General features: G+C 43.3%; 1 protein-coding gene across 1 annotated transcript in view; it reads left to right on the top strand.

Annotated features, from left to right (window-relative positions):
- Nucleotides 1-8,463: 8,463 nt before the first annotated feature.
- UTP11 (UTP11 small subunit processome component) overlaps nt 8,464-27,160 on the top strand; it is a 264,149-nt gene continuing 245,452 nt past the window's right edge. The window contains exons 1-2 of the mRNA XM_044060088.1: nt 8,464-8,924; nt 24,265-24,326. Of these exons, the coding sequence (XP_043916023.1) occupies nt 8,862-8,924; nt 24,265-24,326 (125 nt within the window). The 5' untranslated portion in view covers nt 8,464-8,861. The remainder of the gene's footprint in view (nt 8,925-24,264; nt 24,327-27,160) is intronic.

The raw sequence follows: 27,160 nt of genomic DNA on the forward strand, positions 1-27,160 counted from the left end.
AGAAGTGTGACCCATGCTGTCAGAAAATGTCTCTGACAGATGGGCACACTTCTTGCGTCTATTGTTTAGGCACTGTGCACCTACAGGACTCTTGTTCTATCTGCCATGCCTTTAGTCCAAGAGTCCTACAGGAGCGTAAGAATAAGCTTATTCTTAGGGGTCTTTTAAAACCCCAGGATTCAACAGCCAAGAGCTCACAGCCTGTGAAATCCCCTAAATCCACTAAGCCATCAGTGGTTCAGGGTTTACCTTCCATGTCAATTCCGTCTGGCACCGACAAGTTAATCTCCCCATCGGCTCCATCAGAGGCTTCAGAGCCATCGCAGAGCCACAAGTGGCTAAGGTCCCCCTCACTCGAATCGGTGCATTCGGCTCCACGGTCTCCCTTACTTCAGAGTGAGCACAGTCACCAATCCTCTCACTCCTCTCGGTCCTCTAGGCTATCGGACCACGATGTGGAGAGAGTGGTCAGTAGGTTGCTGAAGTCGCAGGCACTAGCCAAGTTGTTGTCCAGCCCTCCTCAACAGGTATCGGCTCCATCCACTTCTCTCAATGTTCCTCCTCCGACTCCAATGAGTTTGGAGCCGGAGTTCATTGGGGTTCGAGTAGTGGAACCATCGGCTCCAATAACACTATCTCCTTTGGTTCCAACGTCAGCTCCAATTCCCTTGGTGGTGCCATCCATCAAGGGATCTGGGCACTGGGGCTCCCTCATCAACTCCAAGGGGACGAGTGGCATTGGACCCTTGTCTGACCCCGTTCTCCCTCTCGGAGATTCGACGCAGGTGAGCTCGGCTCCTACATTGGCATCGGAGCCGTCTCCCCTGGTGCGGAGAAAGATTCCTATTTCTTCGGAACCGGAGCTTTCTCTGCATCGTGGCAGGGATGCCTTCAATGTCATGCGGAGTGTGATGGCCACTGAGTCAGCTCCACTATCAGCCCCACTGGCTCCTTCCCCTGTAGTGCCTGTGCCAACCTCTGCTCCTCCTCCAGGCCCCAAGCATAGGGAACCGATGCTCCAGGACACCCCATTGGGTGTTTCCTCTTCTTCTCAGGCCTCCCCTGATCTCTCAAAGGAGCCCCCTTAGAAGAAAAAGTGCAAGAGGAAGCACATTGACTCTCCTGAGTCTGTCACTGCTGATACAGACTTAGATGAATTGGAATAGTCCCCAAGATCCCCCTCTGAGGATGTCTCTTTTTCAGACATCCTGGAGATGCTCAAGCAGAGGGGGAACTGGAATCCCCTAGCCCCCTCTGAGGATAAGTCTGTATTTCTGGATGCCTTCGGTTCCCTACCTTCCACCTCCTGGGTGTCTCCGCCTTTCGATCCACTTATGACTGTGGTGGCTTGAAAGGCTTGGTCAGCTCCAGATACAGTGGAACCAACTCCGAGGAGACCTGGTAAATGTATTACAGCACAATATAAAAAACACTAGCTGCAAAATACTGATAAAACAAAGACACTTGGTAGAGAAAACCACTTTATAAAACAATTGTAATTTAGCTAATGTCGGTTTAAGGCTGACCATACTAGCTAAATTACATAACACTAGACTGTGATAAAAATGTATATGAATATTGAATGAATTTTTATGTTTTTAGAATATGTTTTATAACATGAATTACATTGTATACCTTGTAATTTATTTTGTGTTTGTATTGTCACATGATTTCATTGGGCTGCTGGTCATGTGACTGTTGGCCTGTATTTAAACTGTGAGTTTTTGATGTGTATGTATTAGTATTGAAGAAAGGTTCTACCCGAAAGCTTTGCTTTGTTTTATAAAGTGGTTTTCTCTACCAAGTGTCTTTGTTTTAAATGTATTACAGCACCCCAGGATAAACAATTCCTTATGAAAGGTGTCCCTGTTGATGCTATGGTGGTAGCAGCAGCCACAAAAAAAGAGTTAGCGGAGATCTCTTTTTCTGTCCATCCCCCCGAAAAAGGAGTCTAGGATGATGGACAGATATGGGAAGCGAATGTTCACTTCAGCGACCTTCTCTATGAGGTCACTGAACTACTTGTGTGATTTTACTCGCCTTCAAAGGGATCTCCTTAAAGAGCTCGGAGATACCCTCCAAGATCCAACAGCTGAGGGAGCGCAAGCTAAGGTGGCTTCCCAGCTAGCGACACTTAATTCTGTTGTTAAATCCTCTATGAGGCTCATTTCCTATGCAGCCGATGGAGCGAGTAGAGCCGCTGGTACCGGGGTGGCCCTTAGGAGGCATGCCTGGATGCAGCTGTGTAATTTTGCAGAACCCTTTTGAGCGTCCTTCACCAACACTCCCTTCGATGGTTCCTTTCTTTTTTGACCACAGGTGAAAGACACTTTGACTAGATGTGAGCAAGAAGGCAAGACTCTCTCTGCCATGGGAGTCCATTTTTCCACTCCCTCTAGACCCTACCACAAAGGTCAGAAGAGTGGTAAGATGTGGTTCCATAAATCTCAGGGAGCCTTGCCTGACACATAGTGATTTTTCCTCCAGAGGCAGAGGGTGAAACAATAATAATAGATGCCGCCCTCGTGGCAGAGGGAGTCCGCAGAACCAGGGCAACAGAGAATCCTTCTCTGATAAGCCCTTTCAGCATCCCTGAAGGGTTGCCTGGCTGCTCATCTCTGGAGGCAGTCGGGGGAAGACTTTTGCTGTACCCAAAAGCCTGGCTAAGTTTAGCACAAGACAGATGGGTACGGTCCGTTATATCCGGAGGTTACAAAATCCCCTTCCTTCAACCCCCCTTGCAGTCAAGGAAGACCCTCCCAGATGTTCCACCCAATCTGAGGGAGCAAGCAGTAATAGAAGTTTCAAAACTGCTAGAAAAAAGAGCCATCCAGGAAGTCCCGGCAGACCAGCATGGATCCTGTACTTACTCAAGGTTCTTTTTAGTACCAAAAAAGACAGGGGACTGGAGACCGATTCTGGATCTCAGCAGACTAAACAGATCTGTACAAAGAATGAAGTTTCAGATGGTCACGCTATAGCCCATTCAACCCTTTCTGGGTCAGGACAATTGGATGTGCTCTATAGATCTTCAGGACGCGTACTACCATATAAAGATGGACAGGCGCTCCAGAAGATATCTTCACTTCCGGCTGGGGGCCAGTCATTATCAATACAGAGCTCTGCCCCTTGGTCTCACCACAGACCCCAGGGTGTACACCAAATGTATGGCAGTGGTCACAGCTCACCTGAGGCATCAAGGATTCCAGGTGTTTCCGTATCTAGATGACTGGCTCCTTACTGCTACCACCAGGCATCAACGCATACAAGCATGAGACTACACAATCTCAATCTGCTCACAGCTCGGCATCACAATAAATTTTGAAAAATCTGCCTTGTAGCCCTGTCAATCTATCACTTATATAGGAACAGACTTAGACACAAGGGATATGTTTGTAAGGCTACCACCAGAAAGGGTGTCCGCAATTCATCAACAGGTACAGGTTCTGATGCAGAGTAAAAGGATCCAAGTCAGGTACATCCTTCAAACTCTGGGCTCCATGGCAGCAGCCATTCTCCAAATCCCATTAGCGCACTTTCATATGAGGATTCTTCAGTGGCTTCTGTTCACGCAGTGGTCTTTCCAAGAGCTACCCATGACATACAAGATCATGATCACGGACACATGCAAAAGGCATCTTTCTTGGTGGATTGTCTCTCCACTAGTTACTCAGGGCAGACCTTTCATACAACCCCCTCCGGTAGCCACAGTGATGACAGATGCCTCCCTGATAGGGTGGGGGGGGCATTATCTGGGCTGAACAGTCTAAGGCACGTGGCAACCTCACGAGTACCATCTGCATATAAATGTCCTGAAAATGAGAGCCGTGCTCCTGGCGTTGCAAGCCCTTCAAGGCTCTCTTCCTCCTGGGACCATTGCTATTCAAACGGACAACATGTCAGTGGTGTGGTACATCAACAAGCAGGGTGGAACCAGGTCCTACCCACTCTGTCGAGAAGCACTCAGGCTTTGGCAGTGGGCAATTTCCTCCCAATGTTTTCTGATTGCGACGCACATCCCTGGGAGATCCAACGTCATAGCAGACAGGCTCAGCAGAGCTATTCTAATGCCTCACAAGTGGTCTCTGAATCAGGATATGGTGAACCTTGTTTTTCGCAAATGGGGACAGCCTTGCTGTGATCTCTTTGTCACCCCCTTCAACAGCAAATGCAGCAACTACTTCTCCCGCTTCCAGGTCACACACCCAGCGACGCTCTAGTCCACGATTAGCCCCAGGGACTTCTTTATGCCTTTCCTCCATTCCCTCTGATACCCAAACTTATACAGAAAGCAATATCGTTGGGTTGCAAAATTATCCTCATTGCTCCCTACTGGCCTCGACAGATATGGTTTCCGTTCCTGCACTGTTACCTTCTCGAGCAACCCTGGACTCTGGACCAAATTCCAGTCCTCCTGGTTCATCAGTCAGGTGGGTTGCATCAATCCCAAAAAACTCTCCAGCTCACAGCTTGGTTGCTCCACTTCCAACCTTAGCCAGGCTTCCCCGCATTTCCCCAGCAGTCCGAGACATTATTGTGTCCTCTCACAAGTCTACGAGGAATACTTATGCTAGCAAATGGAAACGTTTTTCTTGTTGGGCAGAGACTAATGTGGATTCCTTCTCAGCCCCAGTCCACAAAATCTTGGAATTCCTAGCTCTGCTGTTTCATTCCAGGTCCGCTGCTTCTACGATCAGGGTACAAATGGCGGCCATTTCTAACTTTCATGTTGGTTTTTCAAACTCTAACATTATGTTTCATAAGCTATGTAAAGCTTTTTTGAGAGGGGCGACTCTTCTTAGGCCTCCAGTGAGAGATCCCCCTCCTCCTTGGGACCTTAATTTAGTCCTAACCTCCTTAATTCTGCCCCCTTTTGAACCAGCAGCTTCTTGCTCTATCAAGTTCCTATCTTGGAAGACACTCTTTTTGGTAGCTATTACTTCAGCCAGACAAGTCTCTGAACTTCAGGTGCTATGTGTTTGTCCTCCTTACTTGGTTTTTCATAAGGACAGGGTTGCTCTGAGAACTAATCCCTTGTTTCTCCCTAAAGTCTGCTCAGAAAGTAACTTAAATCAATCTATAGATCTTCCTGTGTTTTTCCCTAATCATACCAACAAGGCAGAATATAAACTACACCAATTGGATGTTCATAGGCAATTGCACTTTTACCTGCTCAGAACTAAAGAAGTAAGGAAATTGGACCAACTATTCCTCTCATGTCTTGGGCAAACAAGGTCTCCCAGTTTCCAAGGTAACCTTGTCCAGATGGTTGTCACACACTATTACTTTCATTTATCAGTTAAACAAACAGTTGTCTATTAAACTGAAAGGTCATTCTACTAGGGCCTTGGCCACCTCTGTAGCCTTCCAGTCTAGGTTGCCCATGGATTCTATCTGTGCAGCTGCCACGTGGGCAAACCCTCATACCTTTATTTCTCATTACAAGTTGGATATGGTCTCCAGGAGCAGAGCTGACTTTGGTTCCACTGTTCTGAAGAGTCTGTTCCACTGAGCCACCCAGGATATTAGGTGCTAGGGACGCTGTCTCAGCCAGCAAGAACGAAGGCGAGACAGACAACTTAACATTAAGAAGTTATGTACCTACCATAACGTTCCATGTTAGTTGTCTTCATCTCGCTTTCCTTCTTGCGTCCCACCCTCCATCCCCCTGTCCTAGTGGACCGAGAGGAGTTTTCTGTTCTGTTTCACTGGCTGTGTGTTCTCTTGTGTCCTTTTTGACCTAAGAGAATATGGCAGGTATAGTCAACTAGTTTTTGACTGAATTATTATGTTGTTATGTCTGAGGTTAGCTTTTTCAAATGAGGTCTGGGTAGCTATCACTACGCATTATGGGATAAGGGGTAGCATTGAGCCAGTAAACAGCTCTCAAGCTATTGAAGATGGCGGAGTCAAAGCCGAGGATCGGCTCCGATCCCAACCAGCAAGAAGGAAGGCGAGATGAAGTCAACTAACATGGAACGTTATGGTAGGTACATAACTTCTTATTCTAAGCTATTATAACTGACATTTGTATTATACAATCATCTGATATAATTCCTTATTGTAGTGCAGACATTATAGTTTCTCAAAGTAAGCTGAGGAAGGGTTTGTAGGGGGGAAATTGGATAGAAAAAGATGAGGTTAGAGATAATCTAGACACTCACTGGTCCACAAGAGAAATCTTGATGAGTGGATGGGAAATAGAAAATTCACCTCAGGGATCACTCCAGTGGCTCTACTCGACAGAGGCACTGGGAACTAAGGTCGGGTGGCACGATGCCAGGGTAATCCCATGGGCTAGGCTTGTAAAGGCTCCAGGGCCATTAGCCTAGTACACCACTATGAACCTATGAGAGAGAGCATAGATTGAGGTAGTCAGGGAAGAAGAAAGTGTATGACCAGAAGCTATTAAAACTAGGTAGCATGGAGTAGTACAGAGACAAAGCCAGGTGTCATTAAGATCATTTTTAAGAATCTTTTTGAATTGATTGGTATTTGTGTTGGTTCTGATGGTGTGAGGTAGTGAATTCCACCTTGTTGCTACATGATGAGAAAATAAGTGAGTCCCCTGCTGTATTAGTGGATTTGGACACTTGTAGTAGATATTTATTTGTTGAGCAAAGACTTCTATTTGTGGTATAGGGCTGGAGAATATTTAGAAGGGCAGGGTTTTTTAGGTTGATATACTAGTTTGTGTGCTAAGGTTAATTGGTTACAGGATAGAAGTTGTGGGAGTTCTAACCAGGAGAGTTTTTTAAGGAGTGACAGTGGTGGATATGATGTGGGTAGTCAGTTGCAAATTTAGCTATTTTATTGTAGCATATTTCAAGTTTAATTAAATCTTTTTAAGGTTGGTGAGAATTGGGGGAAGCATACAGAAGTGTTTATAGAAGATGGGTTCTAGCAATGGTAGCCCTAGCGGTGTTAGATAATTTTTATTTCAGTAAAGAGTACCCATTTTTGGGCCCCTTAATTGTGCTATATGTAGTTCAAATCTTAGGTTATCTATTATGAAACAATATTAATAATAATAAGTACAATAATTTTATGCGTGCCCAAACATATTTATGCAATCATCATACTCACACACAGAATGTGGCGGAAGAGCTGGAATCTTTCCTGACATTCAGTATGCCAAAGAGACAAAAAATAATGCTGTATGGGTTCTAAATCACTGAGGATTACAGTCAGTCAGACATACTTGTAATTGTTCAGAAACATTCATAATGATAAAAAACTTGTATTAACTTTTAAGTGAACGAGGGATAGTGAATAAATGCCTGTTTTGTACGTTTATCCCACATTCTTTTTAAGCTTTGTACCTGAATCTTAAGAAGTTTAGAGTTATTATGTTAATTGCTACTGCAGAAAAATGACGTGTACTTGGTTTTCCCTCATATTTGCACCTGCCTGTATTTATGAAAACCCGAACATTTCCATCAGTCAGTAACGCCAGACATTGACTTTGTTCAAATTAGCACCAAAATGCGCTGTAGAAAAGTGCACCCTCGGTTTCGCTCTACAAAATGCGACACCCCCCACTTAAAAAATGCCCTGGGTTATGGTTAATGCGAGCAAGATTAAGTCAGTCTACCTTCTTTCTGAAATAACCATGTACTTTACATACAAGAAGTGTCCGATGATCATACCGCTCAACAGTCCGTGATATTCTTTATGCATACGGGGGGCAGGTTAGAATGACTTGCCTATCAAAAAGACTAATTTACTCAGCAGCTTATGTTATACATGGTTGCACTATCTATGAAAACAAGGGTACATAACATAAATGCGTGGATACACCACTAAAGTGCAGCATCAGAACACATTATTTTTTATTTAAATAAATACCGCTTTAACCACGATGGTACAGCGGTAGCGTTGTTGCCTCACAGGAAGAGGTTCTCCTGTTCGATTTTTGGCTACAGTGCCTTCTGTGTGGAGTCTGCAAGTCCTCTCCGTGGTCACCTGGCCTCCGAAAGACAAGTATGAATGGACGTGCCTTCGCTGAAGATTGGGTGTCGGGCTGGCAACTCGGCACCATAAAAAATCTGCTGCCAATCATAAGCGGACCGGAGTCCTGCTATGGGGACCCTTAACTGGGAAAAGCGGAAAAGAAAAAAATAATAGTAATGTCTTTTGGCTTTTCCCGGTTAGAGGTCGCCACAGCGGAACTCCGGTCCGCTCATGATTGGCAGTGGATTTTTACGGTGCAGGTTAGTACCTGTCCCACTTTGCGAGGGGCAGTCCCACTTTGGGCAGCTGTGTCCTGCAAAGAAAAAATGGGAAATGTTCTGAGATTTTAGGACAAAATTATTTCCTATATTTTATGTAATAGTTGCGTAAAACAGTTACTCTTTACCTGAAACACTTAAATGTTATAAGAAATAGAATAAGCAACTAAAATGCTACAAGAATAAGCTTTTATTTAGGCAAAAAATTGAAATTATGTCCTTTGTACTGGCTGTGGGTATGTTTTGGACTGCAAAATCTGACGTTTGTACCAAATAATGTCCCACTTTGGGCATTTGAAAAGGTGGCAACCCTATTACGGTGCCGAATTGCCATAACGACGACAAACCTTCAAGGAAGGCACCTTTGAACAAATACTACTGCCAGTATGAAAACCACATAAACAAAACAGCACTCCTGAACTCAACATCGCAATTACAGCGAATCAAACTCAGCCAAGGTTCGCTGTAGTCACGTGACGACAGGACGTGTTATTGATGAGACAGTGCGCCGCGAATTTTACAGAAAATAAACACTACATGTGCAGCTTTAGGGAGTAAAGCTGTAGCTGAAGTCATTCTAGTTTAGGTGTATTCCGTTACTATTTAGAAGTACGCCCTTCGTGGATCACCATGTCTTCAGCATTCAGAAAAGCATTGAAATCCCATCAGAGGAGCCATAAGGAAAGGTCTCAGGTAAGACTACAATGACAAGTTGAACTACAGCATTATATTAATTCAATTTAATTGTCTTCATGTTTAAAAATCTGTAGGCTTTGTTGAATCTGGATTTGCTAGTTACTTTTCACGTTTTCAAAGGCAGATTTTATTTTTTCCGTTGCGTTTCTAGATTGTATGTACTGTTTTCTGTCAATGAAAAAATGCATATAGACTCTAATTTAAATAAGATAAAAAGTAAATAATGAAAAAAAAAAGCACAGTTGCTTATTGTTCTATAGCTTTTCAGCACCTGGAACAGTTTTTCAGTTACGGTTTATTTATTTTATTTACCTTAGTAGTATTCTGATCGCAAAAGACAATTTGCAGGCATAGCCCAGGTGAAGAAATCGCAAAATAAATGCATACATAAAACAGAACATTTTCACTAACATGGAGTAAACACAGAAGGTAGGGAATCCCATTGACAGGAGCAATAGAGTAATATCTTTAACAGAATAGAAAAACAAACGTGGATTGATTTAGTAGTAAAAGAGTGAAGCAATAGGTAAGAACCGAGAGCTGAAGTACAAGTGATGTAGGTGAGGAGAGAGCTAGGTGATGTGTCCAATGTGAAGGCACTCGCAGTGGGATTTTTGTAGGAAGTGTCTTTTGAGTTGTGCCATGCCTGAGTTTGGATGTAAGAATAGAGAAGAAATGGTCAGTACATTGAAGGTTTGTGAGAGTCTGGAGTGAGGGAGGTAATTGGGAGAGGCTACGGAGGATGTCCTTATATTCACTGCTGCAGTATTCCTTACAAATGGGAGATTCCCTGCCATGAAGCCCACCGTTCATCCAGTTTACCAAAGTCTACTGTTGGTTTAAAGTGCGCTGAATGTCACCTGCACACTCCTTGCTTGGGTTAGGGTATAAAGGTGGTATTCAGGTGTACCATCCTCAGAACATTTTTGCAGCCAGTCCAAATGCCATTTTAACCATCGGTCTGTTACCTCTGGCCATTATTTTTGTCCTCGTTTTTCTGTTTGTTGGCATTCCTGTGCTTATTCCTGTTTGCTAGGTGTCATCACAGTTGCAGATAAGTACCCAGTTGGGTTTTTGGTTAATTTTTCTGTTTGTTTTCTGCTGTTTGGGATTAATGTCATCCAGGAGGGGGTAAATGCCAGTGTGGGAGACTGGATTCCCATAAAGACAGCCACGATAAATGTCTTTTTTGCCTAGGTGCTGTTCATGACCATACATCTTATTCAATTTGTCAGGCGTTTGTCCCCAAAACTCTTTCTAGTAGACTTTCTTCCCTTTGTATCTTGAGCACCAGCGTCTTAAGCTTCTTGCTGCAGATACTATGGATGCCACTTTCTGCCCTGAGGGTCAGCCGTCAGGGAAGAAGAAGGTGCATAAGGTAAGACTGGAATCTTCTGCTATCTAGCCTCTACCGGGAGTTTCTCCAGAGGTTATTATGAACCCAGAGGCTCCTCTGGTTGTTTTGTCAGATTCTTCTACCATGTCTGGGTTGGAAGCCAGTGAGGATCTGGCGGACAGCACATCCAACGAGACTTTGCAGGTGTCTGTTTCAGGTGTTCAGAGGGAACCACAGTTGACTGTTTCTGTGGGGGTCTAGATGTGTTCCGCAGCTTCTCTTTAGGGAAGAGGTTCTTACTGCAGTTATGGAATGCTGTCCTGAGTCTGGGCCTTCTCAGGTTTCCAGGACAGCTGTCTCCTTAAAAAAGAAACAGAAAACTAATAATTTCTTCTGCTGCTAGGGATCCATAAACTGACTGGCAGGTTTTTACTCAGGGTTATTTATTGCCTTTACTGTCGTTGAGGCCTCCTCAAGGGGTTTAATTTCCTGCTCCTCCTTGGCCTTCCTCTACTCCTAAAAGGTCCAGAGGACTGCATTCTTCTAAGGTGGATTCTGAGGAGGACACCCTTGCTTATTCTACCCAGATTCCTTCTTCCTTAGACTACAGGTCTGAGGAGGAGGATTCTCATACTCTAGATAATCTTTCTGTGTCAATTTCCTTTGGGGACATGATCTCTAGGATGATGGCATTATTTTTTCAAGTGGGATTGTGGCCAGGTTTCAGATGTCCATAAGAGGTACTATGATTTACTGTAGATGGAATCTCCTAAACCTGCAGTCATTCCTCCTGTCTTGCCTGCTTTAGTGAATGTTTTTTCCATTGTCTCTAAAGCACCGGATTCTCTGCCCCCTGCTGTCAGGAAGTCTGAGGATTGTTCCTTTCTGTTTAAATGTCCTGCTGCTGACCCCTCTGTGGTTTTTGCAGCCTGTGATAAGACATCTCAATTGCTTCCCTTGTCCAGGTTACTGCCTACTGACAAGGACAGTATAACCATGGAATGACTGGGTAAGAAGGTTTATACTTTGACTACCCTAGCTTTTAGGGCTATTAATTACCAGACCCATATCTCTAGGTATGTATTGGTTCTTCTTTCTAGATTATTTGTGATCTTATAGACACTAAGAGTAAATCTTCTGCTCTTTCTGTGTTTGGGTCTTCTATCAAATGTAGTTATGATGCAGCAGATGACTTTTCTACGACTGCTGCTTCTGGTTCAGTTCTGAGGAGATATTCATGGCTTCAGCTTTAAACTTTGCCCGATGATATTAAGGCTAAGTTGATGGATGCTCTTCTGAATAATGCTCTTTTGTTTGGTGAAGCAGCTGCTGCTGTATTTAAGTCTCTTCAGGACAAAGGGAAGGCTTTCCAAGAGCTTAAGCAATGCTTTGTTTCTCCTGTCCCTAAATTTCAGTGAAGCTACCCTTCTAAGCCAGCTTTTGTTCATAGGCAATCTTGCCGTCCTCCTAAATGTAAAAGGGGAAGTAAACGGTCTCCTCCTGCTAAGGCCACTCGACTGCAGATATTCTTAAGCCTTCCTTTCCTGACAAACCAGGTGCTGTGTGACTGTCCACTTGCTCCCAGCCATATTCCTCTCTCTCTTCATCTTTCTCTTCCTGTTTGGCTCCGAATCACCCAGGATTCTTGGGTTCTGTCAGTCATTCGGCAAGGTTACTTCATGGTCTGGATTGCCCTCCCTCCTTTTATGGGCATTCCCCAGCCTCCTTGGGGAGCAGCTTCCTTTTTTCCCCAGGAGGTTCTTTGAGACCTCTTGTCTCAGGGTACTATTCAAGAGGTGCCTGTGTCCCAAAGGAGTAATGGGTTTTATTCAAGAATGTTTCTAGTGCCCAGAAAAGAAGGTATTTGGAGACCTATTATAAACCTCTCCCATCTAAACACCTTTCTGAAGGTGCCTTCCTTTTGGATGTTGTCCCTTCAGTCCATTTTTCCTCTCTTGCTCCCTCAGGCCTTTCTGGTGGCTCTTCACCTCAAGGATCCTTATCTCCATGTTCTGATCATCCTCTTTTTCAGGAGACTTTTTTTCATTTCTCTGTTGCTTACTGGAATTTTCAGTTCTGAGCTTTGCCCTTTGGCCTTTCTACTACCTCAAGGGTGTTCACCAAATGCCTCGTTCCTGCGATTGCCTTTTGCAGGTTTCAAAGGATCTAAATCTTTCCTTATTTGGATGACCTGTTGATTAAAGCATCTTCTCCAGAGGTCCTTTTGCAAAATCTTCATTTACCATGTACTATTTCTCTTCTTCCGAGCCTGGGGTTCACAGTAAACTTCAGAAAATCTTCCCTCACTCCTCAGGATCATGTCTTTCTGGGTTGCAGGTTTCAAACGGTGCTAATGCTGACATCCCTGCCTCTTCCAAAGGCATTAACTCTCATTTAACTCTATTTATTTCTTTCAAACTCGTCTTCCCCTAGCCTCCATTGCAACCAGGGAGTTTCTGAGAGCTCTGGGGTTCATGGCTTCCACTATTCCAATGTTTTCTGAAGCCAGTGTGGCTTCAGTATGCTCATCCTCTAGACTTTCCTGTTCCTCCTCTCCTGTGTGTCAAGAAAGAACTTCTGTGGTGGATTCAGCAGTTGTCTCTGAATTCAGGGCTCCCTTTTCAGCCTCCTCTTCCCTCTCAAGATCTGTTCACAGATGCTTCAGATGTGGGATGGAGAGCAATGTTTGGCTCCCTGAGGGTTTAGGGGGTGTGATCGCCTCATCGGTGGCAAGAGAACATCAAAGAGATGAGGGATCTTCTGCTAGCTGTTCAGGCCTCTCATCCTCTATTCTGTCCCGGGCCTCTCAAGGTATTCACAGACAATACTACAGTCATGTAGTATATCAACCAACGGGGGTGGGGTGGGGGGGGATGAGATCTTAACATTCTTTGCCGGCTGACACTTCTTGTATGGGATCTGGCTATCCAATATTGGGTGATTCTTCAGGCAGTGTACATTCTTTCAGATCAGAATGGTGTGGCAGACAATCTGAGCAGGTCCTTCACTCAATCCTACTAATGATGCTTCACAGGATGTGTTTCTGGACATTGTTCATCAGTGGGGGTACTCTTCAAGTAGATCTTTGCCTCCCCTCTGAACAGACAACTTCCTCTGTTTTTTGCCAGAGTCCCAGGTCCTCTGGTGTGGAAGGTGGATGCTGTCTCCTTCTTTTAGAAGGGGATGGTTCTTTATGCATTCCCTCCCCTTCCTCTCCTTCCGAGAGTCCTGTTCAAGATTCAAAAGAATGCTCCCAAAATCTTGTTGGTGACTCCCTTTTGGCCGTGACAGCACTGGATCCCTCTTCTGAATGTAGCCAGGGGCAGCCCATCACAAGTTACCTCAGAGGGTGGATCTGCTCACACAAGACAAGGGGTCTCATCCATCCCCACCTGTCCATGCTTCAACTGACACTGGGTGATAAGGGTTTTGATCCCTCATAGATGCCTTTTTCTGAGGATGTGCTGCAGGTCCTGCAGGAGGCCAGGGAACCTACTACTTGGAAATCCTACTTGTCTAAATGGAAGAAGTTTTCTATTTGGTGTCTTTCTCATGATCTGGACCCACTTTCTGTAGATGTTTCTTTGGTTCTCTCTTATTTGTGTGAGTTGCTCAATGCTGGTTTGGCCTATTCTTCTATTAAGGCCCACTTATCGGGTCTTTCTGCTTGTTTGCCTTTAACTCCACTGTTGGCTTCTAGATTTGAGGTTAAGCAATTTCTTAAAGGCATCCTTAATATTAGACCTCCCAGGAAGCCTGTTCCTCCCTGGGATCAATTGACTTTGGCTCCCTTTGAGCCTGCTGTTTCAAATTCCTTGCAAAATTGTTCTTGGAAGACAGTTCTTGTGTTAGTTCTTACTTCGGTCAGATGGGTGTCTGAGTTGCAGGCCCTTATGGCTTGTCCACCTTTTTTGATATTTCAATAGGACAGGGTGTCCCTGCATACTAATCCTTGTTTAATGCACAAGGTGTTTATTGATTTGTCACTTAATCAGTCTATTAACTGTCTGCAATCTAACAGTGAGAGGGTGCTGCATACCGTAGATTATTTGGATAAAACTAAAGCTATCAGAAAATCTGACCAGTTATTCTTTTCCTTTCATCCTAGATATTTAGGTTTGGCTGTTTCCAAGCAAATTGTTTGTTTCTATTTGGATTTCAAGGGCTATTTCCTTTTGTTACACTTTTCATGGTGAGAGCCTTCCTTCTTATGTAAAGGCTCATTACACTAGAGCTGTGGCTTCTTCTGATGCTTTTTTCAAAGGTTTAGATGCTAATTCTATTCTTGAAGCTGCTACCTGGACTTCTGTGCATACCTTTACCAAACATTACCAGTTGGATGGTATCTGCAGAGCTAGAGCTGGTTTTACTGTTGCCATTCTTCATGGCTTCTTTAAGGGCTCTGTTGCTTCCTCCTTCCATGTTTCTTCTTGAACTTTGCCACTCTCCCATTTGTAAGGAATGCTGCAGAGATGAATGTAAGGACACAGTACAGTTGTGTAAAATCTTAGTACAGTTGTGTAAAATCTTACCATGATGGTAGATGTCCTTGCCTTCACGGCTGCAGTATTCACTCCCTCCCTCCATCCCCCCTGGTCTGTTTTCCTTCCTGGATGTGCAGGTTCTCCTTGGTTTTCCTTGGACTGCTGTTCCTACTGGGGCACTCCTTTCTAAGGATGGTACACCTGAATGTCACCTTTATGCACCTTAAAGCAATAGCAGACTTTGGTAAGCTGGCTGGACGGTTGCCATCACTGCAGGGAATCTCCCATTTGTAAGGAATACTGCAGTGGTGAAGGCAAGAACATCTGCCATTATGGTAAGATTTTACACAACTGTACTTTATGGGTGGTGGTTTTATTGTGGAGTTTGGCTGCAAGAGGTGAGAAGGCATTTGGTTGAAGTAGTTTGAAAAGAACAGACTTTAGGAGTAGCTCAACTTTGTAGGAGACTGGCATCCATTTGGCTTTGGAGAACTTGGTGCACTGGTGTTTCGCGGGGGTTGTTGGAAAAGAACCAACAGATTTTGCTTTCAGTGGACTGTAGAGTGGATTAATTTTTAGAAACTATGGCTATGATAGAGAGCCTGTGTTTAAGTTCAGCAAGGATGACTGTTTCACTATCACAGCTCTAGCTGCTCTGGTGAGAAACTGAGATGTTTTCCAGGGCTAGAATAAAAGCAAATGGATATTTTTCCTGGTGTTTTTAGTGTCTTTGGAAGTTAAAGTGAGTGGCTATAATGGATAACACTGGACTGCGAGTAAGTGCAAATCCAGAATAAAGAATGACTTGGTTATGCAAAGTCCAGTACGTTCCATTATGATAAAAGTAGACAGTTTTTCAGTATTGCTGAGCATATTTCTTGGCTGTCCATGACATTCTTTCTTTCTTCTTCTTCTTTTGGCTTTTTCCCGGTTAGGGGTCGCCACAGCGGATCACCTGTCTGCTTATGATTGGCAGTGGGGTCTTTTATGGTGTCGAGTTGCCAGCCCGGTGCCCAGCCTTCCACAGAAGGCACACACTCACACCTAGGGCCAATTTAGAGTGTCCAATCCACCTACAGCATGTCTGTGGGATGTGGGAGGAAACCGGAGGAAACCCACGCAACCACAGGGAGGATATGCAGACTCCGCACAGAAGACACCCCAGCCAAGAACCGAACTGGAGAACCTCTTGCTGTGAGGTGGCAATGCTAACTGCTGCACCACCGTGGCCGCCTCGGCTGTCCATGACATTAATTAGAAAAAAATCTTAACACTGAATGCGTAACATGCCCTTCAAATTCTTCATAATGAGGTCATTTTAGAAGTATGAGTAACAGTAATGGATTTTCTACCTTGTTTATGGAGCAAAGATATTGAGAGCTGTGGCTAAAATGATATGCAGTAGCTCTTGGATGTTGTACAGCTGCCCTAACCTTCTGAGAGATATGAGTAACAATAATGGATTTTCTGCCTGTTAGCTTTGCCCCTGTTTATTGAACAGGGACTTTGAGTGCTGTGACCAACATGATATGCAGCAGCTCCTAGATGGTATGCAAGTGCCATAGTGTTCTGAGAGCTACGCAAAAACACTGGTGTGGTCCAGTGTTCTCCATTATTACCAACCGGCCATAAAAACTATTCCCACCTGGCCAAAACATCCCTCCACTAGAAAACCTCCTCAGCTGGTCTACCCACCATCTCCCCCAAGAAACTGTCATCTTAGGTGATTTCAATATTGAGTGGCAATCCTGTTCTGGCAACAATCCAACCCATCATGTACACCTTCATGGCTTCACCCAACTAGTCCAGTCACCAACAAGGATAAATAAAAACTCCAGCAAGCACACTACCCTGGACTGAATACTAGTCAGTAAGAACCCCCAGTTCATAGGATCACAGGTTCATACTAGGCTATCTGCCCTAGGGCATTTATAAGCGTAGCCAGAGTGTGTGTGGCTTTCACCACCCCTTAGGATGAGAATACTATACACATTAGTTTGCTGTGCCTCTGTCCAGCAGTGACACAGAGATGATTCCCGGGGTAAACCTACGATCTCCCATCCACTCGTCAAGATTTCTCTTGAACAGAGTCAGTGAGGGGCTCTGCCTCACATGGACTGGGATTCTGTTCCATAGTGTAGGGAGTCTCTGGGTGATGAATCTGTCCCTCCAGCACGTCCTATTTATATCCCTGTTGAGGTTTAAGTCTCTTGCTCTCGTGGCTCTGGTGGATTTGGATTTTTTGAGGTGGAGCATGTCCATTAATTCCGGGTTGGACATGGCCTTGTATGTCAGGCACAGATCACCTCTGAGCAGACGGTATGCGACTGAATAGAGCTGGAGTTTCTTCAGTCGGGCAGCGTATGACATATGTTTGAGCCCCTTTATCCTTTTGGTGAGGAACTTTTGGGGTCTTTCCAACTGCTGCAGGTGTCGGGTAAGGTACATTCCGAATGGGGCGTTGTACTCAATCATTGGTCTGATAAGTGAAGAGTCCAGGGGTACAATGACCTCTCCTGATCTGGATGTGAATCCCTTCATGATGAGGTGGGCAATGTAGAAGGTCTTCCTAACCACTTTGGCAATGTGAGTGTCAAAAGAGAGGTTACTGTCAATTTGGGTCCCCAGGTCCCTGATAACTTCTTCCGTGTTTAATGGATTATCACCTATGTGGTAATTAAGGGTTACCTTGTTTTTCCCAAAGGGTATGACTATACATTTTTTGGCATTTAGCTTAAGGCCATGGCTCTGGCACCAGTTATCCATTTCTATGAGACCTCTCTGGAGGATGTCTGTGTCTGATGGAGTGTCAATTATGGTGCCCAGTTTGCAGTCATCTGCAAATTTTGTCAGCCACAATCCCCCTATGTTTGCCTGCACTTCAGAAAAATAAATGCCGAACAAGAGTGGGCCCAGGACTGAGCCCTGTGGGACACCGCTCGTGACCGGCTTAGAGTCTGACATGGCACCAGCAGCTCTAACCCTGTGTGTTCTGTCCTTGAGCCTGTTTGCAACCCATCTTGTGACATATGGGTTTACATCTAAGCTGGTGAGCTTTTCTATGATGCCCAAGTGGGATATTGTGTCGAACGCTTTTGCTAGGTCAAGGTAGGCTGTGTGAACTGCCTTACCCTCATCAATGGCCTTAGTGACTGTTTCGAAAAAGTCGACCAAGTTCAAGAGGCAGGATCTGCCCTTGACAAAGCCAAATTGGGTAGGATCCAGTGTCTGTAGGTCCCCAATGTCTTTATTTATGAGTTCCATTATGATCCTCTCCATAGCTTTGCAGACAAGGCTCGTAAAGCTTATGGGGCGGTAATTTCCAGGGTCCGTAGAAGCACCACCTTTGTGGAGTGGGACCGCAGTTGCCGTATGCCATTCTCTGGGTACGTATCCTGTAGTAAGGCAAAGATTAAACAGCGGCCTTATGTGTGGGTTTAGTTCCACATTGAGTTTGTGTATCACACAGCCGGGGACACCGTCCGGTCCCATTGATGCTGTGTTTTTTGCTTTAGAGAGAGCAGCTCTCACCTGGGCATCTGAGATGTTTGGGAGGCTAGACTCTGGTGGGATAGATATTTCTCCTTTTGGGGGGGAGGGAGGGGAGAAATTTGCACTGAACCTGTCCGCCAGTATGTTGGCAATGTCTGTGGGTTCAGTGATTTTTGTATCATTTTGGACTAATTCTGAGCATATCTGGGAGTTTCCACCCAGGTTTCTAACATAGCTAAAGAAGGCCTTATGATTGTCTTTTGTGTCTTTAGTGATTTTTCTCTCAAAGTTGGCCTTGAATGATTTTATGAGTGATCGTAGTTTTTTGCTAGTATTGATCAGAGATGCCTTCCCTTTTAGGGATTTTGCTCTGTCATGTAGTAGCTTTCTCCTCTTGTTGTAGAGTTTGTTTATGGCTGGGGTCCACCAGACCGGGTGCCTGCCTTTGGTGGAAAGGGTCTTGATTTTATTAGGGATTGCTTGATCCATACATTCCTGGAAGTGCTCGTAGAAGGCATTTGTAAGGGTTTCAGCAGCGTGGGTGTGGTTTCCACTGGCTCGGGGGCCTTGAAGGATACCACTCCAGTCTTAAGAAGTGTGAAGTTTGCTTTTGAGAAGTTCTTCACTGTGGTCTTTTTTGCTGGGGTTAGGGTCATATATAACAGGCTGCTTATCAGATAGCCTCAGTGATCACTCCCCAACATTCCTGCTCAAAAAATACCTGTACCAAGCTAAACCTGTCATCTATTGTCAAATACGTAAAAAAATAAACTTTAGCCTCAGTGATCACTCCCCAACATTCCTGCTCAAAAAATACCTGTACCAAGCTAAACCTGTCATCTATTGTCAAATACGTAAAAAAATAAACTTTAGCCTCAGTGATCACTCCCCAATATTCCTGCTCAAAAAATACCTGTACCAAGCTAAACCTGTCATCTATTGTCAAATACGTAAAAAAATAAACTTTAACCCACTCACATTCATCTCATCCCTCAAAGAATGTAACTGGCATGCTCTAAAGTACCTCAGTCTAGATGACACAGTTGAATTTTTTAATACTACCTTCCTGAACATCCTTAATTACCATGCCCCCATAAGATTTTCCAGAACCAAAGCACAACCCTCCCCATGGCTACAGAAAACCACTAAGTCAGAAATGAAAAACTGGGATAAAGCCTGGGAGCACTGGCGCAAAACCAAAACCCCTGCAGCTAGACAAACATTCCTAGAACTACGCAATAGTCAAAAAGCTAATAAAACGGGACAAATTCCAATACTACCAGTCTGCCCTAGACTCCTCACAACACAGACCCAAACAATTCTGGTCCTCCATAAACTCCATCCTCCATCCAGGTAAAGTCAGTACCCCTCCTCCTAACATCCCTCACTCCTCAGAAAATATTGCTACCTCATTCAACACACACTTCACCCAAACCATACTATCACTAGCTAAACAACACAACCCCTCCCTCCAACCCACACCTTCAACTAGTAATCTCCCCACTGCCTTCTCTTTTTCTCCTGTACCTATCTCCAACATAAAAAAACTCTGAACTAAACTTAAACCCACCAAATTAGCAGCAGACAACCTCCCAAGTGAATACCTACAAATCGCAGCTGATGCTCTGGCCTACCCAGTATCCATCTTGATTAACCGATCTCTGTCAGAAAGTTACGTTCCCACATTGTGGAAAGTCTCACATATAATTCCCCTCCACAAAGGCGGACCCTCTGCAGAACTAACCAATTACCGCCCCATAGCTATTCTCTCTCCACTCTCCAAAATACTAGAGATGCATACACTCTCAGGTCTCACACTACCTCCTTACTAACAACCTCCTTTCCAGTACTCAGCATGGTTTCCAACCAAACCATAGCACCACCACTGCCTTACTCTCCTTTACTAACACTATCCTTCAGCATAAAAACAATGGCTATCTCTCCTCTGCTACTTTCCTAGACCTATCTAAAGCATTTGACATGGTCCCACACAAACAACTTATCTCTGTCCTCAATAACCTATCCTTCTCACAATCAGTCACCAACTGGTTTCAGAGTTACCTGTCTGACCGCCAACAATCCATTGTATGGCAGAATGACATATCTCCCCAACTACCTGTCTCCATAGGAGTTCCCCAAGGATCTATCCTTGGACCCCTACTTTTCTGTGTTTACACCAATAATCTAGCCTCTGCCACCAAACATGGCACACTCATCCAATACGCAGATGACTCCACCATCATCTGCTCAGCCCAGTCCCTACCCAAACTGCAAAAAGTCATACAGGAAGCCTTTTCCTCTGTTGAAACATGATTATCCGATGCCCAATTAATACTCAACCCAAACAAAACTAAACTACTCATCTTCCAACCCACCAAACATACTCAAAACAACTCTCACTTTAACATCACAGCAAAAGACAACACCACTATATACCCAACTGAACACACCAAATTGCTAGGAGTGGAAATAGACAATAAACTAAAATTTGACATTCACATATCCATGACCATAAAAAAAGTCCACAAATAACTAGGAGCATTATACAGAAATAAACAATTTCTCACCAAAGCAGCAAAGATTTCAATAGCAAATTCCCACCTTATCTCCACCCTACTTTATGCCTCTCCAGTATATACCAACCTAAGGCAATGTGATCTAAAACGCTAGAGACCTGCTACAACAAAATTGCCAAATTCGCCACAGGGGCATCCTACCGTAGTCACCACTGTTTCTCACTTGCTGAACTGGGCTGGCTTGAACTCCCTCACCTCCTTCAGTGGTATCAACTCTCACTCGCCCACAAACTAGTAAACCATCCACTAAATGTCCCATCCCTCCAGAATCTACTCCAGCCCTATCGCACCACCAGACCACTAAGATCCAGCAACAAAAATCACTTGCAGATCACTAAAGCCAATAACTCTGCTGGTGAAGCACTATTCTCTTGCGCCATAGCCAAATTATGGAACTCACTCCCACCCACAATTACCTCCGTACCATCATGCACCAACTTCAAAACTTTATTAAAAGCGCACCTAAAACCATGCTGGCTATGCCCTTGCAACTCCCACTCTAATATCATCCACCCCATCCAACTACTACCTTTCTTTCACCTCCACTAACTACCTTGATGATAGCAAGCTCAGATGCTCATAAGCCTAGTACTTATTATACAGCAGGAACTTCTCATTGTTACATTTGTTAATGCCTGTTATGTACTTCACAGATAAAGATTCTAGTTGTCTATTGATGTACTATGTTCTTCATCTGTAAATATGTTGTAAGTAATTTCTATGTTAAATTGTTAATCGCAATGTAACTACGGTCTGTTTATTTTACTGTGGAGCTTTTCTCCCCGGGCCTCCATTGAAAATGGACCCACGTCCAGTCGGACACTCCCAGTCAACGAATTTAAATAAATAAATAAATAAAATTTAAAGGGCATTTTTTTCCTGTTGGGGAATCATTATGATCTGTGATGCTGAGATTTTTAGGAGTTTTATTTACAGCTTCTGTAAGGTTCCAGATATTATGCTTTTTGTTTTGGAGGGACTTAGAAGTTAGCTTATTGTTGTTTAGCTTGGAATTAAGGGAGAGGATGTGAGATTGAAGCTGTGTTTGAATAGCTGAATGTTGAGGGACTTGTTTGAAGAATAACCATGTTATCTGTACAAAGAGTGATAGGAAAGTTTTGGAGATTGGTGAGTAATTTTTTAATAAAGATTGAAAATAGTGAGGTGAGTATGAATCTCTGGGGCACAGCTTTGTAAAGGGTCTGGAGGTGACGGGTATTTGAGTCAAAGTAGGCTCATCCCTATTTAAGAAATGTTGGAACCAGGTGACAGTGTTAGCGCTAATCCCAATTTCTTAAAGGGAATGAAAGAGCAGGAGGTGGTCCAATAAGATGAACAACTTTGGTAAGGTCAGTGAACAGCGCTCCTGGTAGGCTTTCTTTATCCATGTTATGAGGGATCACATTTGTAAGTGACTATATTGCTATCATTACTGTTTTCTGAAGTGTATATTCTGTGCTTTGTCTGTAATGGTTTTAACATCCTGTATTGTTCAAATTGTTCAGTGTTTTATACTCCCTGGCTTGTTCTGAAAATGGTCCATTTGGATAAATACCCTTCCTGGAAAATACATTTAAGTAAGCAAAACACAATATCATTATTTCTTTTTACTAGGTGCTCATGTTTTCTTCACTATCCCAACAATGTGCCATAGGTCAGTTTGGTGCTCTTCTTAATTGCCTGTAGGTGTTCATGCCAGATGAGTGTGTGTATGTCCTGGGAGGAATTGGCACCCCACTCAGAAGAAGGTTCCTTGCCTTGTACTGACTGAGTACTAGGGTAGGGTTTGGCTTCCTTTGAGCATGCATTGAGTTATAAAATATAAATGGAGATATAAAATATAAATGGAGAATGAATGAATGTGCCTTCTTTCATTGCTTACAGATGGACAGTGCCACACAGAAAAGTCAAATATTTCTCATTGTAATACTTGTAATTCCCTTTTATTTTGGTGTGTGAAATCTCCTATTATCACCTTCTGGTATGTGTAGCACTATCACTTGCCTCACACGGTCATTCTGGAAATCTGTGTATGGAAGCAAAAGTTGCTCCAGGAATTTACAACACAAACAGAACCATCTAGGTAAGGTACTTTATCAGGTAAAACTGTACTACAGAATTTCTAGTTTACTCTTTCCTGAGGCAGAAATGCTCGAGCAGTAAACACAGTAGTACTCAAATTCAAATATGCTGTATCAGTTCCTCTGTAAACAGCACCATACTCCAAATTATTGTTAACCAAGTGTACTGTTTTGTTTTTAGATTAGCCCAAAACCCGTTGATGGCTAATTTTGAAGAATGTAAATTGGCTACCCATAAAATGCTAACATTAGTATTGCTACTTTCCTTTTCAAAATACTTTATATAAATTTATGTTGCCCATTAGCTTCAAAGCTTTCTGCAAGCACCACCTTTTTGGACTGTGTGTTAACCCTGAAAAGACACCATTTCAGCACAACTTTTAGAAGGAAGAGTTTTGTCTAAATTATGTCCAGCCTACTGGAACAACCATCCTTCAGTTGTTTAGTAGAAGTGGACTCTGACATGTTTGTCTTTTCGGCTTTTCCCGGTTAAGGGGTCGCCACAGCGGAACTCTGGTCCGCTAATCATTGGCAGAAGATTTTCATGAACGCTGAGGTGCCAGCTCGACGTCCAACCTTCAACGAAGGCACGCCCATTTACGCATGTCTTTCGAATGCCACCCAACAGCGGGGAGGACATGCAGACTTCACACAGAAGGCACTCCCCGCACTCCAGCCAAGAATTGTACGGGAGAACCTCTTGCCGTGAGGCAACAACGCTACCGCTGCACCAAATGCCAGTACCCATCTTTTGACCATGGATGCCAGTGCTAATAATATTAAGGGTTTGTGGCTGACCAAGTTTGTAGTGCTATCATAAACTCCTCAGAGGGCACCAAGAACCTCCAAGAGGGTTTGTCCCAAACAAAATAGCTGTTGTCAAAACCATGGACTAAAACTAAATGCCAAAAAGTTATATAATGGTATCCTTCAGCTAACATGACTTCCTTTGTAGCTTTCACATTGATAAAAAAAAAAAAAAACTGAAAATTGATCTCATTGTTAGAGAAACTAGAAATCTGATCTTATTAACTACAGTGATTTAACTAGATATATATGAATTGAAAATCTTCCACATGCACAAGTTTTTTTTACACTGTTTTGAAATCCTTTTTTTTTTTTTTCATTGCACATCTTATCTAAAGGTATTGCAGCCATATTCAGGGATATGATCATGTAGGTTTAAGATGCTGGAATTGTACATTGGGTTATAAAACTTGCACGGCTTGGTTTGTAGTTGTCTAGTCTGATGTGCAAGAGTCTTTTGTTAAGGTTTCTTGTCTTAAAACATTTTAATACTTTTCCTGGTGTTTTTACTTATATATTGCATAGTTCCTAAAGTTGGCCTTTCATTTCTTTGTGTTTCAGCCTGGATTTAGAAAGCGTCTTGGTCTGCTTGAGAAGAAGAAGGACTACAAAATACGTGCAGAGTAAGACATAAGAAATGTGAACATTTTGTACTGTATGTTGAAATGCATTAATTTTAGGATCTCATGTCACTCGTATTGTGACTGAAATTAGTCTGCTTCACTACCCCCCCATACACACACTTTTTTTTTTCCTTAGAGTTGGGTTGGGTTGGCTTTGATATTCTGTCCCACATAGCACATTACTTCCTTAATGGAAGGCGACACCTAGGGATTAGATATCATAGCAGCCAGGAAAATTATTTTTATTAATGCAGGAAAATATAAACTTGGATAAAGAGTTCTCTTGCCTCTAGAAGAGTGAACATTTGGTGATGCTTTATGCATTCCTATCATACTATTATGGTGAAACAGCTGAACATCTCCTCCCTTCTACCATGAGCATAGCCACAGGATATTCACCCTCATACCTTTCATCCAGTAAGGGCTGGTGGCAGCACCTGCCGTTCAAGGCCAGGATCGGGAAAAGATGGTTAGGTCCACAGAACAGAGGCAAAATAAGCAAGAGACCATCTTTCATGTGCCTCTGACCTGATTCTGGAAACCACAAGCGGTCACCCTTAGCTAACAGTCTCTCTGGGCTCTGTAAGTTTTAAGGCACCAGTAGCACCTTTAACAGGAAAGTTCAAAGAAGAATCTTGAATGGTGACCAAGTCTGCATTAACAACCAGCAGTTCCAGCTTGCTGGAGCAATTTTGGAGAAGGATCTCTCACTGGGGCAAGAGTATAGGGTGGCCCTTGTAGTTGCAGGAATTCTGAACTTTTTTAAGGAGTGTGAAAGGGGTTTTAATTTTACTAAAGCGTGGGTGACCATATGTTGTACATAATATTTTGAAGGTGAGAGTGTTAAGGAGTAGTCCTGACAGCAACTAATAACCAACTTCATTTGCTTACTGCAGGTCAGTGGTAGTCATTTTTGCTTAAAATGTGAATAAAATGAGGTGCACATTTTTCAAACGATTGAGATTTTGTGTAGAGCAGAGGGCAGTGATGGGTAGATTGCATTCTAATCTGGGAATTAGTATGTTGATAGTTATTGATTCTGGTTTTGATGCTGAGTAGATTTGAGATTTTGTATGAACTTTTTGAGCTGTGATAATAAGGGATGGGAGGATGACATAATGGTTAAGGTGCTTACCTTAAAGACACAACGTGCAGGATTTGATTCTCACATGGGGTAACTGGCTAGGCTTCAAATTGCCCAAAAGGGCAGTTAGCCTAATATTAATCTATAATCTATACTTTGTGTTAGGTTCTTTGTGTGTTTTTTATGAAAAGAGGAAAAGTGAGGTTTTGGTCTCATAGAAGACCTACATATTTTTGTTCTTTGATGCATGGAAGTGGTGCACCAAGGGGGTTTTGTGGTCATTTGAGTGGATTGCGGTGTACGAAATAACCTGACAGAGCTTTTTTTTTTTTTTGTGAAGTGTTGGCAATAATTTTATCAAGGTGAAGCTGATTCCAGATGGTAATGACATTGTCCTGAAGTTCATATTGGAGATGGGATGTATTGAAGTTGGTTCTGATGAGGACATCATCATTTACACATAAGATATAGTTAGTGTGAAGGAGGTCCCAGGGAAGATAATATGAAGATGGTAAAGAGGGGTGGATTGAAAATGCCTAACTGAGGTACATCTTTCCAGGTTGACCTGGAGATGTAGGTGTTATTAAGCCTAACAAAGTTCTGTTGAAAAGGTGCTTTCAAACCACTGGACAGCATCCAATGAGAAGCCTGTATCTTGTATTCTGTGAAGTAAGATAGTGCGATCCTCTATATCAGAGTCTTTTAACTAAAAAGATATGGCAACAGTAAGTTTGCTTTGTTCCATATTAGAGCTGTGGTCAGCTAAGGGATGTCAATTTAAGATATGCCTCATGGTTTGCTTGTATCATAGAGAGGCTGTGATAGTTGGTTGCTGTGTAGTGCTGGATCTTTCTTATTATAAGAAGAATGTGCTGGAGCTATAGATCATTGCCCTGCTTTACAAGTCTTGGTGAAATTTTTTAAGAACAGATATGCCCACCACCAGCTAAAATGTCTGATTTGGTGTTTGGTCTGAATGAGTGGTAGGTTATAAAACCCTGTACTGTTTATGATACTTTCACTGTTTTTAAATAGTGTTTCAGTAACTATGCATATATCAATATTTTCAAGGGTTAGTAATGCCTATAAGGAGTGCAGCTTTTATGTTTAGCCTTCTAGCAGTGAGCAGTGCTACTTTTCTGTGATTGTGGTTGTCTGTGTGAGACTGACCTTGACTAAAAAGGCCAGTATTGGGGAAGAAAGTCTTGGTCAATATATACAGAAGCCATGAAGAGAGAGAGGTTTTTATAATGCAGGATCATTCTTGGTAATGGTAGGATAGTACTCTATACTAGTTTCACTCATTTTCCAGATAAGTATTCGGAGAGCTTCATCATGTCCCTCTTCAAATGATCCAAGGAGCTGCAGTTCAAGTCATTGACTCCCAAGTGAGCAATCCATTGCTTTTTTTTCAGTCTGGTGAGCAGAGAGTCAGTGTATCTTACTATGAAGTCACCTATGACCAGGACTTTGTTAGTACATTGTGTTAGCGGCACTAGGGCTGGTCCGTTTGGTGAAGACCTGTTTTAGATTGTAGGATGCAGCTAATGCATTTAACTTTTTCTGGGAGATTGATCAGTTCAGGTTACCGTCACCTACATTCAGCAGTTTATGCTGCTTAGTGTGTTGAAGAATGTTGTCAGGAGTAGCTTGTAGGTAATGCAGCTGAGGACTGGGTGGAATATAGATTACAGTAATAAATATGTTCTCATCTCCTCCAAGCAGTGTTTATGCTACCAATTAGTTGAGG

The sequence above is a fragment of the Protopterus annectens genome, chromosome 1.part2 (assembly GCF_019279795.1).
Source record: "Protopterus annectens isolate FY-2018-M chromosome 1.part2, PAN1.0, whole genome shotgun sequence".
NCBI classification, from domain to species: Eukaryota; Metazoa; Chordata; order Ceratodontiformes; family Protopteridae; genus Protopterus; species Protopterus annectens.